The 13,433-nt window shown below is 37.0% G+C and overlaps 1 protein-coding gene across 10 annotated transcripts in view; it reads left to right on the forward strand.

Moving 5' to 3' along the window:
- CTBP1 (C-terminal binding protein 1) overlaps positions 1-13,433 on the forward strand; it is a 232,545-nt gene that overhangs the window by 169,255 nt on the left and 49,857 nt on the right. For all 10 annotated transcript variants that reach the window (XM_053704241.1, XM_053704242.1, XM_053704251.1 and 7 more), the window contains one exon: positions 10,864-11,078. In XM_053704241.1, coding sequence (XP_053560216.1) covers positions 10,864-11,078 — 215 coding nt within the window. The remainder of the gene's footprint in view (positions 1-10,863; positions 11,079-13,433) is intronic.

Consider the following 13,433-nt stretch of genomic DNA (forward strand, 5'->3'; position numbering starts at 1 on the left):
CTCTTAGAAGTGGAAAACCTACAAACTTGTTTAGACTTAAAGGAAAAGGGGGCAAAACTATTCAAGTATATTGCAAAGCATAATTACAATCCTAAAATATGCTGTGTTCCATAAATAACCTCATTACAGATTAGGCTGGTATATGTATTTATCTCTTTATTTTTCATTTTGAGTTATAGTTTTATATTTAGGGGCTAATGTTAAAAATGTGCCTCCATGGAGAAAAAAATCACACAAAATCTTTTGGATTTTATTTAGACCTTATATTATAATGTAGGAGGTGCTCCTTAAAGGGACAGTAAAATCAAAATTAAACTTTCATGATTAAAGGGACAGTCAAGTCCAAAAAAAACTTTCATGTTTTAAATAGGGCATGTAATTTTAAACAACTTTTTAATTTACGTTTATCACCAACTTTGCTTTGTTCTCTTGGTATTCTTAGTTGAAAGATTAACCTAGGAAGGCTCTTATGATAATTTCTAAGCCCTTGAAGTCCTCCTCTTATCACATGCTTTTTTATTTGCTTTTCGTAACAAGGGAGTGCTAGTTCGTGTCAACCATATAGATAACATTGCGATCACGCCTGTGGCTTGTGGCAGACACTGCACTAATTGGCTAAAATGAAAGTTAATAGATAATAAATAAAATGTCCTGTGATCAGGGGGCTGTCAGAAGATGCTTAGATACAAGGTGATCACAGAGGTAAAAAAGTATATTAATATAAGAATGTTGGTTATGCAAAACTGGGTAATGGGTAATAAAGGGATTATCTATCTTTTTAAACAACAAAAATTCTGGTGTTGACTGTCCCTTTAAGATAGAGCATGCAATTTTAAACAACTTTCCTATTTACTTCTGTTATCAAATTTGCTTTGTTCTTTTAATATCTTTTATTGAAGAGTAAAAATAGGTCGTCTCATAAAGGCTCAGGAGTATGCACATGTCTTTAGTTCTCTATGGCAGCAGTGTTTTGCAACATTGTATAACAAAGCTACAAATTGTGTTGCAAAACGCAACTGCCATAGACAACTAAAGACACGTGCACGCTCCTGAGCCCTTATGAGCCTACCTAGTTTTACTCTTCAATAAAAGATACCAAGATAACAAAGCAAATATAATAAAATAAGTAAATTAGAAAGTGGTTTAAAATTGCATGCTTTATCCGAATCATCAAAGTTTAATTTTTATTTACTGTCCCTTTTAATATACATAACCCTGCATAGTGCGATAAACACTCAAGGTAAAATTTGTGCTTCTAAAATTCTTTGAGGGATCTCACCACAGTGAAGATACTTCTTAGATCATCTCGCCTGAGCAGAGAACTTGCCCTTAGGTACTCAATATTAGATATAGCAATAAACATTATTTCTCAATTGTCCACTGCAATTCTTACCAGACCGGGAACTGTGTTCATTTCCAGCCATATATGTTGAGGTGTGCAGCACTAGGCAATAAGTGTTTCCTACGCACATTTAGACCCATATATTCACACATAGGAGAGGACGGATTTGCAGAGAGGAGAATCAGTATGAGTGCTGTAAATAGCTAGCGGTAGAGAAGTCATTACAAGATTTAGATCTCACTATCAGAGAACGGACACAAAGTGTTTCTCCTTGGAAGGTCCCTTATACACTGCTCTGTTTATTGATGTCAGCAAGTGATCTGTACATGACGGTTGTGTGATGCATTTGTAGGCCATGTTTGGTACTCATCCAATATGGCCGCAAGTTTATTGGAAATGGCAGAGCATGTTACTGTGGCTGCGTTCGGCAAGCGCTTCAAGCAAACGCAGCGCTCGCTTAGAATGTTCGGAGAACTCTCAAGCGAGGCGCTTGGTGTTCGCTGAGCGCATGGATGACACAAGTTACATCGTTTCCAGCGTGCTGGTAACGCTGGGACTTATTTCAGCAAGCTTGGATGCTTTTTAAGATGGCAGCCTCCATGAGCAACGTGTGTGTGTATATACAGTGTGTGTGTGTGTATATATATATATATATATATATATATATATATATATAGTATACAACAGAAGTGAGTACACTCTTGGGCAATATCACTTAGATATCAAATTATTCAAAATGGTATCACCTCTCAATCATTTATTTTTTTTCTGAGTTGGCAAGTAGAGTATTTCCTATTATAAACAATACAGGCCCCAAATTAGAAACTTAATTAAACAAAAGTGAATACACCTGTGGTCACTGACACATAAGTTAGATCAATGAAACAAAATTGAGTACACCTATGATTTCCAATTAGACTGTGCTGGTAACTATGCTCATGCAATTAGGCAATTTTTTTGACCAATGGGCTGTGTCTATCTACAAGTCTGCATCATGTCTCCACATGGAAAAGAATTGCCAGAGGAATTGAAAAGTCTGATTGTGAGGCTTCACAAAGATGGAAAAGGATACAGGAAGATTGGTGACCAACTAAATATCAGTCAAAATGCAGTTGCAGCAGTAATCGGGAGGTATAGATCGATACACAGTGCCAAAAATCAGAGCCGCAGTGGCTGTCCTTCTAAAAGGACGCCACGGACAGTGTGCTACTTGCACAATCTAGCTCTGAAAAACAGGCAACATACAAGTGCTTCAGATTTGCATCAAGGCAAGTGCTTCAGATTTGGCTCGGGGATTATCAATAGAAATTGGAGTTTCTGTGCCAGCTCAGACAGTGCTAAGGACATTGCATAATGTCAACTTCTATGGACAGCATCCAAGGGAAAAAAAAAACTTGCTCGCTCTTGACGTATAAATGAAACGATTGAATTATAAATCAATGCTAGTTTTTGTGTGTGTCTATATGTCCAGCCTGCAGTTGCAGAACGTGGAGTGAAACTATTATCAAATGGTGATGTGTGGTGACATTGGGTCATTTTTTCCCTCTGAGTGTTGGACAGCTCTGTACCTGCATTGGTTTAATTGGTTCCAGCAGTCATAGATCTTCCTTCACTGAGCAGTCTTCTCATTGTAAAAAACAAACAGAAGTTTTTGAGTTTAGCTCTAACCACAGCATTATTAGTGAATCCCAGTCACACTGTTCGCACAGCCTGAGGCAACATCCCCCATCTTTCTAGGTGGCCATACTCTTGTCAGTCGGTTCTATCGTTTTCTGTTTTCTTTCATGTAATTGGCAAGAGTCCATGAGCTAGTGACGTATGGGATATACAATCCTAACAGGAGGGGCAAAGTTTCCCAAACCTCAAAATGCCTATAAACTTTGCCTCCTATGGAGGTGGTGAAGTTTGTGCTTGATTTTCTTCTGTGATATGCGCTTCTCAGCATTTTGAAGCCCGTTTCCTCTCAGAGTACAGTGAATGTCAGAGGGACATGAAGAGAGTATCACCTATTGATTCTATGGTTTTCCTCACGGGAAATCTTTTCAAAGGTTCTCTGTTATCAGTCGTAGAGATTCATCTCCTACCTCCCTTTTCAGAATCGACGATATACTCTCATATTCCATTACCTTTACTGATACTTTTTCAGTACTGGTTTGGCTATCTGCTATATGTGGATGGGTGTCTTTCAGTAAGTATGTTTTCATTACTTAAGACACTCTCAGCTATGGTTTGGCACTATGTATTAATATAAAGTTTTAAATATATGTATTGTACTTATATTTGCCTTGAGTCAGGTTTATGTATATTTCCTTTTGCAGACTATCAGTTTCAAAATTGGGATACATATTTAGGAAGTTATTTTTTCTTACCTGGGGTATAGTCTTTTCTTCAAATTGTCTGCTTTTTCATTCATTCATTCATTCATTCATTTTCACAGGCAAAATTAGGTTCGCGAGGTCACAAAATGCTGATATTTATTGCGTCATTCTTGCAGCGAGAATTTTTTGACGCAAAGGTATGTTTGGTGACACAAATTCGTCATTTCCGGCGTCTTAGTTGACGCCAAGTTTCCTTGCACAAGGTTGCATCTACCATGACGCGAGTTGCGTCATTTCCGGATGTTGTAAGCGCCAAAAAATTTCATTTTGTGTTGTGCGTCATACTTGGCGCCAAATAATTTAATTATTTAAACCCCACTTCCTATATGCCTCTTGCCTTTTTTTATGCTCAGAGGGCTATGCTGTTTGCATTTTTTCCCATTCCTGAAACTGCCATATAAAGAAATTGATAATTTTGCTTTATATGTTTTTTTCTCTTACATTTGCAAGATGTCTCAATCTGATCCTGTCTCAGAAACGACTGTTGGAACCCTGCTGCCTGATAACAGTTCTTCCAATGCTGTTGTAAGTTAGCAGAGATTATATCTCCAGCTGTAGTATGTTGTCATGATAAGCTTTTACATGCAGAGAATGTATCCATCAGTACTAGTACAATGCCTGTTGTTCCTTCAACATCTAATGTACATAATATTCCTTTGAATATAAAATAATTTATTGCTGATGCGATTCAGAAGGCGTTGTATTCCGCCTACTAATAAACGTAAAGGTCTTTTAAAACTTCTCATAAGGTTGATGAAATTTCAAATGACTTACAACATACTGAATTATCCTCCTCTGATGAGGATCTATCTGGTTCAGAAGATCCTACCTCAGATATTGAAACTGACAAATCTACTTATCTCTTTAAGATGGAGTATATTCATTCCTTGTTAAGAGGTGTTGATTACTTTGGATATTGAGGAAACTAGTCCTCTTGATACTAAAACTAGTTAACGGTTAAATTCTGTTTATAAACCTCCTGTGGTTACTCCAGAGGTTTTTCCAGTTCCTGATGCTATTTCTGATATGATTTCAAAGGCCTGCTACTTCTTTTATTCCTTCTTCTAGGTTTAAAAAGTTGTATCCTTTGCCAGCAGTTAGATTGGAGTTTTGGGAAAAAATCCTATGGAAGATAGTACTTCTTGTAAGGACCCTTTAGATAGGAAACTTGAATCTTATCTAAGGAAAGCTTATTTATTTTCTGGCTAAATTCTTAGGCCTGCTATATCCATGACTGATGTTGCAGCTGCATCTACTTTTTGGTTGGAGAGCTTAGCGCAACAGGAAACAGATTCTGATTTGTCTAGCATTGTTCGCTTGCTTCAACAGGCTAATCATTTTATCTAGGACTCTATTTTTGATATAATCAATATTGATGTTAAATCTATGTCTTTAGATATTTTAGCTAGAAGACCTTTTTGTGACTCAAATATTGGAATGCTGACATGGTATCTAAGTCTAGATTACTATCTCTTTCTTTCCAAGGTAACCATTTATTTGGTTCTCAGTTGGATTCAATTATTTCAACTGTCACTGTGGGGGAGGGAGTTTTTTTTACCGCAGGATAAAAGATCTAAGGGTAAATCTAAAGCTTCTAATCATTTTCGTTCTTTTCAAAAGAATAAGGAACAGAAAGCCAATCCTTCCCCCAAAGAATCTGGTTTCAATTGGAAACCTTCTTCAAGTTGGAATAAATCCAAGCCTTTTAAGAAACCAAATCCAGCCCCCAAGTCCGCATTAAGGTGCGGCCCTTATTCCAGCTCAGCTGGTGGGGGGCAGATTAAAAAAATTTCCAAAACATTTGAGCAGATTCTGTCCAAAATCAATGGATTCAGAGTATTGTCTCTCAAGGGTACCGAATAGGTTTCAGAGTAAGACCTCCTGTGAGAAGATTTTTTATCTCACACGTTCCAGCAAATCCAGTGAAGGCTCAAGCTTTTCTGAAGTGTGTTTCAGATCTAGAGCTTTCAGGGGTAATCATACCAGTTCCGTTTCAGGAACAGGGTCTGGGGTTTTATTCAAATCTATTCATTGTCCAAAAAAAAGAAAATTCATTCAGGCCAGTTCTGGATCTGAAAATTTTGAATTGTTTTGTAAGAGTGCCAACTTTCAAAATGGTGCCTATAAGGACTTTTCTGCCTTTTGTTCATCAAGGTCATTATATGTCCACGATAGACTTACAGGATGAATATCTTCATATTCCGATTCATCCAGACCACTATCGGTTTCTGAGATTCTCTTTTCTAGACAAGCATTACCAATTTGTCGCTCTTCCATTTTGCCAAGCGACAACTCTGACATATGTCAATCATCAGGGTGTGAATCACAGTCTCCTAGCTATGAAAGAAGTATCTCGGATACTTTATTGGGCGGAATCCAGCTCTTGTCTAATTTCTGCGGTACATATCCCAGGTGTATACAATTGGGAAGCAGATTATCTCAGCCATCAGACTTTACATCCGGGGGAGTGGTCTCTCCATCCAGATGTGTTTTTTCAGATTGTTCAGATGTGGGGTCTTCCAGAAATAGATCTGATGGCTTCCCATTTAAACAAGAAACTTCCCAGGTAATTGTCCAGGTCCAGGGTTCCTCGGGTGGAGTCGGTGGATGCGTTAGCAGTTCCTTGGTTTTACCAACCTGCTTATATCTTCCCGCATCTAGTTCTTCTTCCAAGAGTGATCTCCAAGATCATCATGGAACAGTCGTTTGTGTTTCTGGTAGCACCAGCATGGCCTCACAGGTTTTGGTATGCGGATCTTGTCCAGATGTCCAGTTGCCAACCTTGGCCACTTCCTTTAAGACCAGACCTTCTGTCTCAAGGACCGTTTTTCCATCAGGATCTCAAATCGTTAAATTTGAAGGTATGGAAATTGAACGCTTAGTGCTTAGTCATAGAGGTTTCTTTGACTACTATGTTACAGGCTCGTAAATCTGTTTCTAGGAAGATTTATTATCGAGTTTGGAAGAATTATATTTCATGGTGTTCTTCTCATACATTCTCCTGGCATTCTTTTAGAATTCCTAGAATTTTACAGTTTCTTCAGGATGGTTTGGATAAAGGTTTGTCTGCAAGTTCCTTGAAGGGACAAATCTCTGCTATTTCTGATTTTTTTCACAGAAATATTGCTAAGCTTCCTGATATTCACTGTTTTGTTCAGGCTTTGGTCCGTATCAAGCCTGTCATTAAATCAATCTCTCCTCCTTGGAGTCTTAATTTGGTTTGAAGGCTTTACAGGCTCCTCCTTTTGAGCCTATGCATTCCTTGGATATTAAACTTTCTTGGAAAGTGTTGTTCCTTTTGGCTATCTCTTCTGCTAGAAGAGTTTCCGAGTTATCTGCTCTTCCTTCTGAGTCTCCTTTTCTGATTTTCCATCAGGATAAGGCAGTTTTGCTGACTTCATTTAAGTTTTTACCTAAAGTTGTGAATTCTAACAACATTAATAGGGAAATTGTTGTTCCCTCTTTGTGTCCTAATCCTAAGAATTATTTGGAGAGATCCTTACATTCTCTGGATGTTGTACGAGCTTTGAAAAATTATGTTGAAGCTACTAAAGATTTCAGGAAGACTTCCAGTCTATTTGTTGACTTTTCTGGTCCTAGGAGGTCAGAAAGCTTCTGCCATTTCCTTGGCATTCTGGTTAAAACTTTTGATTCATCAGGCTTATTTGGAGTCGGGTCAGGCCCCGCCTCAGAGAATCACAGCTCACTCTACTAGATCAGTTTCCACTTCGTGGGCTTTTAAGAATGAAGCTTCAGTTGATCAGAGTTGCAAAGCAGCAACTTGGTCTTCTTTGCATTCATTTACTAAATTCTACCGTTTTGATGGATGTATTTGCCTCTTTGGAAGCAGTTTTTGGTAGAAAAGTTCTTCAGGCAGCTGTTTCAGTTTGAGTCCTCTGCTTATGTTTTAAGTTTTTTTTCTTTTCAATTATGAGAAAAACTTATTTTTTTGGATGTGGATTTAAATTTTTCAGCGGAAAATGGCTGTTTTTATTTTTATCCCTCCCTCTCAAGTGACTCTTCTGTGGAGTACCACATCTTGGCTATTACTATCCCATACGTCACTAGCTCATGGACTCTTGCCAATGAAATAAAACATAATTTATGTAAGAACTTACCTGATAAATGAATTTCTTTCATATTGGCAAGAGTCCATGAGACCCACCACCCTTTTTATGGTGGTTATGTTTTTTGTATAAAGCACAATTATATTTTCAGTTCCTTTTTTGATGCTTTTTACTCCTTTTTCTATCACCCCACTACTTGGCTATTCGTTAAACTGAATTGTGGGTGTGGTGAGGGGTTTATTTATAGGCATTTTGAGGTTTGGGAAACTTTGCCCCTCCTGGTAGGATTGTATATCCCATACGTCACTAGCTCATGGACTCTTGCCAATATGAAATAAATGAATTTATCAGGTAAGTTCTTACATAAATTATGTTTTTCCCAATACGATCAGTAGGCATCCCCTCCAGGAAACATCTGCACACTTAATGTGCTTTATTTTAAAGAAAATGATTACTATAGAGCAGGCACGTGTTTATTTTCTCTAATTCTCTTGGGCTGGTCATTTTTTGGATCTAGGAGGGACAGGGGAATTGAACCTTAGAACTGTGATGATCCATCCAAAATTTGGACTAGTGTAAATGAACTTCAGTGAATGGTCACAGCAACGAGCTAAGCTTGCCACATAACTGGGTCTGAGTGAAAATAATTTAAAGGGATGTTAAACCCAACATTTTTATTTCATGATTCAGAAAGAGAATACAATTTTAAACAACTTTCAAGTTGACTTCTATTATCTAATTTGCTTCATTCTTTAGATATCCGTTGTTGAAGAAATAGCAATGCACATGGGTGAGCCAATCACACAATGCTTCTATGTGCAGCCACCAATCAGCAGCTACTGAGCCTATCTAGATATTCTTTTCAGCCACGGCTATCAAGAAAATGAAACAAATTAGATAATAGAAATAAATTAGAAAGTTGCTTAAAATTGCACGCTCTTTCTAAATCATGAAAGAAAAAAATTTGGGGTTCATGTCCCTTTACAGTTTGTCAAGCTTCTAGCAGAGCAAATCAAATCTGGTACCTTGCTGATCGGGGGTAGAACATAACATGGTATAACAGAAAATGATTAGATCAAATAAAAATGTAAAACTGTCAAACTGATTTTTCTGTTGAAAATATTTTATATCATTTTTGTCATCAAATCAATTTACATTTTCTTCAGATTTTAAGAGATTGACATTCTGCGCCCCTGAGCATACAGTTTGAGTGCATTGCTAGAGGGATAACCTTCTGTTTCCTGCACTGTGCTTTGCAATAACATTTCTGTGTATATTTTCTGCATGATCGGATGGGTGGGTGCGCTATGTGTTTTACACAATACAAATCAATATTATTTTATATTTGGATGGGTGGTTCTAAATTTCAAACAACTGGTTCTCTTTAAGTGTGTAGCTATCTTTTTAAAACTTAAAGGGTAATAAACACATTAGGTGCAAATCCTTAAAGGGACACTCAAAATAAACTTTTATGATTCAGATAGAGCATACAGTTTTAAAACACTTTCCAATTTACTTCTATTATTACATTTTGCACAGTCTTATTCACATATATATTCACACTTTCTGGGGAACAATATCCTACTGAGCATGTGCACAAGCTCACGGTATATGTATACTAGTGTGTGATTGGCTGAAGTCTGTCACATGATACAGGGGGCCGTAAAAATGGGAGAAAAAATACATTTGTAAGAAAAGAAATCTACTGCTTATTTGAAATTCAGAGTAGGTGTTAGATCATTGTCTTTTTATTATGCACTTGTTAATTATACAATTTTACTACATTGAGTGGTCCTTTAAGAAGAGTTTAATTATTTTTCTACATTATTTGCCATTGAAGTCTATGGGGATTACTGTAGATAAATTCTACTGATTTAGAAAGATTTGCGATTAGCACCCTTGTATTTACAAGACTTTTCTGTAATCTTGCAATTTAACATACCAGCTGTGTTTGAAAGTTTTCAGAGCAGTGTGATTTCTTTTTTGCTTCAATTGTTTTCAGTGGGCAAACTCCGCCCACTTCTATCTGATTTGGAGCAGCCACTCTAGACTTGTTTCTGAAGCACACCACGCAAGCCACTGTTGCGTTGTTAGCCACACGTGCATTGTTTTGCACTATTTTATCTGATCACCTCTGCTGAGGCCGGTAAGGGAGAGACATGAAGCAAGTCAAGTCCGCAGTGTGCGCTTTCATTTCTCAGACTTGAAAAACACTGCTGTCAGAGTTAAATTACAGTAAAATGGATCAAAATAAATCATAAAAGTGTGTTACAAAGTCTGATTTTTCTTTACTGCACATAATTCACATTTTATATTAGTTTAATATGTTATAGACTAAGCACTGCATGTGTGTGAGTTAAAGGTCTTGATTTAGCTGATAACTAGGGATTCTATTGGTGTTTGTCATCTGTGTGATCTCTATCATTTGCTGTACCGTATTAACAATCAAATAAACTCAGACAAAAGGGACACCAAAGTGCAACATGTTTCTTTCATGATTCAGATAGAGCACACAATTCTAAAACTTTCCAATTTACTTATAAAATTGTGTACAGGGTTTTATATGAACACTTTCTGAGGCCCCAGCTTCTACTGGGCATGTGCACAAGTTCACAGTGTATAGGTATATAAGCCTGTGATTTGCTGATGGTTGTCACATGATACAGGGGGCTGGCAAATTGAAGAAATATCAGATGTAACGGAAACAAATCTACTACTTATTTTAAATTCATAATAAGTGCTATTGCATTGTCTTTTTACTATGCACTTGTTGATTATGTGATTCTACTGTATTTAAATGAGATGAAACCCAATTTTATTTCATGATACAGACAGAGCATGCAATTGTAAGCAACTTTCCAATTTACTCCTATTATCACTTTTTCTTCATTCTCTTCATAACTTTATTTGAAAAAGCAGGAATGTAAGCTTAGGGGCTGACCCATTTTTAGAGTTGCTTAAAATTGCATGCTCTTTAATGGTCCCTTTAACATAAACCTGCCCTATGTATTTCATTAGTTTCTCTGCTGGATTCTCTGTTGTATACTGAGCATGTTGTTAATGTTTTGTTCTACAGGACGCGTCGGACAAGCTGTAGCCTTGCGTGCAAAGACCTTCGGCTTCAATGTTATTTTCTATGACCCATACCTCTCGGATGGCATTGAACGCGCCCTAGGCCTCCAGCGGGTCAGCACTCTTCAAGACCTGCTGTTTCATAGTGACTGTGTTACCCTGCACTGCAGCTTAAATGAGCACAACCACCACCTTATTAACGACTTCACCATTAAACAGGTGAGCGTAGCAGAAACAGCCACGTTCAGCGCACATAGATGCAAGAAATAAAAAAGCACCGGTGCAATATTATATGTAATAAGAGTACTCTCGTGTTTGATTGTTCTGTAAAAGCAATAGCTATAGAGATATGTTCATCACTTAGTCCAGCAATGTTACAGATCTCAGATAGGAACTGGCTAATACAAAGGAACTGAGGTTGTAGATATGTAATAACCACACACATTGAAGTAGGAAGTTGTACACAGGATTATATAATCCAGGGCAGCCAAACTTCTTGAGAGTTTGTTGGTAGTTGACAACAACATTCTTAAAAACAATTGTCTGGCATGCCCAAGATGCTGTGAAAAACTGTGTTTTACCATCTGCCAATCAGAACATTTTTTACTGTCTCTAATAAGCCATTGCTTTACTTAATTACATAATGTAGTCATTTTTTTGAATAATTACATTTTTCTGTTACATTAAAGTGATTGTAAACTTTGTCGATATAATCCACAGTATATATAATTATTCATAAAACCAGGGGCACTTTCATTCATTAAAATATTAAGACGATTCCTTTGTAAAATAATTACCATTTATTGATGGTAAACTTTGCGCCATTCCTCTGCCCCCATCTCATTCTTTATTTTTGTCTTAGATGACAAATCCGGCTTCATCCAATCTTTGCGTGCTTCCTTTGGCTCGAGGTTGTGACACACCCAGTGATTGGATGAAGCCGAATTCATCATCTAAGACAAAAATAAAGTATGAGATGCAGGCGGAGCAACAGCGCAATGCTTACCATCAATAAATGGTAATTATTTACAAAGGAAGTGTCTTTAATTAATTATTTTAAAGGGACCGTATACATCAGTTTTCATTTAGCTGCATGTAATAGACACTACTATAAAGAAGAATTTGCACAGATGCTGATATAAAAATCCATTATAAAACCTTTTACAAACTTACTTTAGAGCTCCCAATTTATGATGAAGTTAGGCTGGGACATCCATTGAAAGGGTATGAGAGCTGACCCCCCCTCCCATATGAAAAGACCCATTATATAAACATAAGCAGTCTGAAGTCTGTATACATCAGTAAACATCTAAAACTTTGGGGCTTGGTTAGGAGTTTGAAAATTAGCACAAAGTTATTTAAAAATAAGCAAAACTATACATTGTTACAAAAACAACCCCATAGATCATCTACAAAACAGTTATGCAAAGAAAAGTCTTGAATACAATGTCCCTTAATGAATGAAAGTACCCCTGGTTTTATGAATAATTGTATACACTGTGTATTACATCAACAAAGTTTACAATCACTTTACGGCAGCTGAGGTAGTAAATCTTGCGTATAGGTTATAGTTTGATCATTCCTAAGTAGAAATACGATAAAACCTGATCTCTCATTATTTCCATTTTGTGCTGCACATCTCTATTTGTCACCCCCAGCTCATGAATTTGCTGGTGCCTCTCAGTAGTGCCAGTTTGCACCAGGAATCCCACTATCACTTAGAGTATTTTGTGGTGCTTGTGAGATAGCTGTCCCTAATAGCAGAGCTGATCAGATGCTGCAAAATAACGCAAGTTCTGCCAATTAAATGACAGTAGCAAGCCTGATCTACCAGTAACCACTCTGCATTAGCTTCACAAATAAGGCAAGCGGTTGTATTCCTACAGACCAGGTGTTAATGTATCCAGCAGGTTGACACACTTGTCTGGCATTTAAATTCCATTGCAAGCATAAAGAAAAGTCTTACAAGGATTTTTTGTTTCATTTTTTTTTTATTCTGATGGCTCAGACTTGTGAGCTGACAGTTTCTAGAGTTTGTCTTCTGAACAGGACTCTTTCTGTATTATCATAAATGTTGTCTGATGTATTTTGTCCATTTCATGTAACATATATTATTAGGTGTCTTGTGTATTTTTCCCTCTTGTTCAAAGCTAAAGAATATGATGGCACTTTGGAAATTTCCGTAAAAGAAATGTGATGCTTTTACTTCCGATGTGTTTGCTAAACAACAGCAAACTGATTAATGACATAGATTATGATGATTATGACAGATTCAGGGACCGTGGTCTTATGCCGCAAGGTTCTAGCAAGATAGTGACTTAGCCTCTCTAATTCAATCAATCATTCTGTGTACTATTAGGAACATGGGAGCAGATAGAAATCAAATTATCCTGATGGCTTTTAAAGGCCTCCTCTTTCTATGTAGTTGAAAAACTGTTAAATACTTCTCCTATTATGCGATAGAGAAGTTCAGACACTAATGCTGTGGATTCTCATGAACTGTTTTAGGGAGACTGATTTAGAGCTGATTAAATTTTCTCATAATTATTCCTTTAGAATGTAATTATGATATAG

This window comes from Bombina bombina, chromosome 2, assembly GCF_027579735.1.
Source record: "Bombina bombina isolate aBomBom1 chromosome 2, aBomBom1.pri, whole genome shotgun sequence".
NCBI classification, from domain to species: domain Eukaryota; kingdom Metazoa; phylum Chordata; class Amphibia; order Anura; family Bombinatoridae; genus Bombina; species Bombina bombina.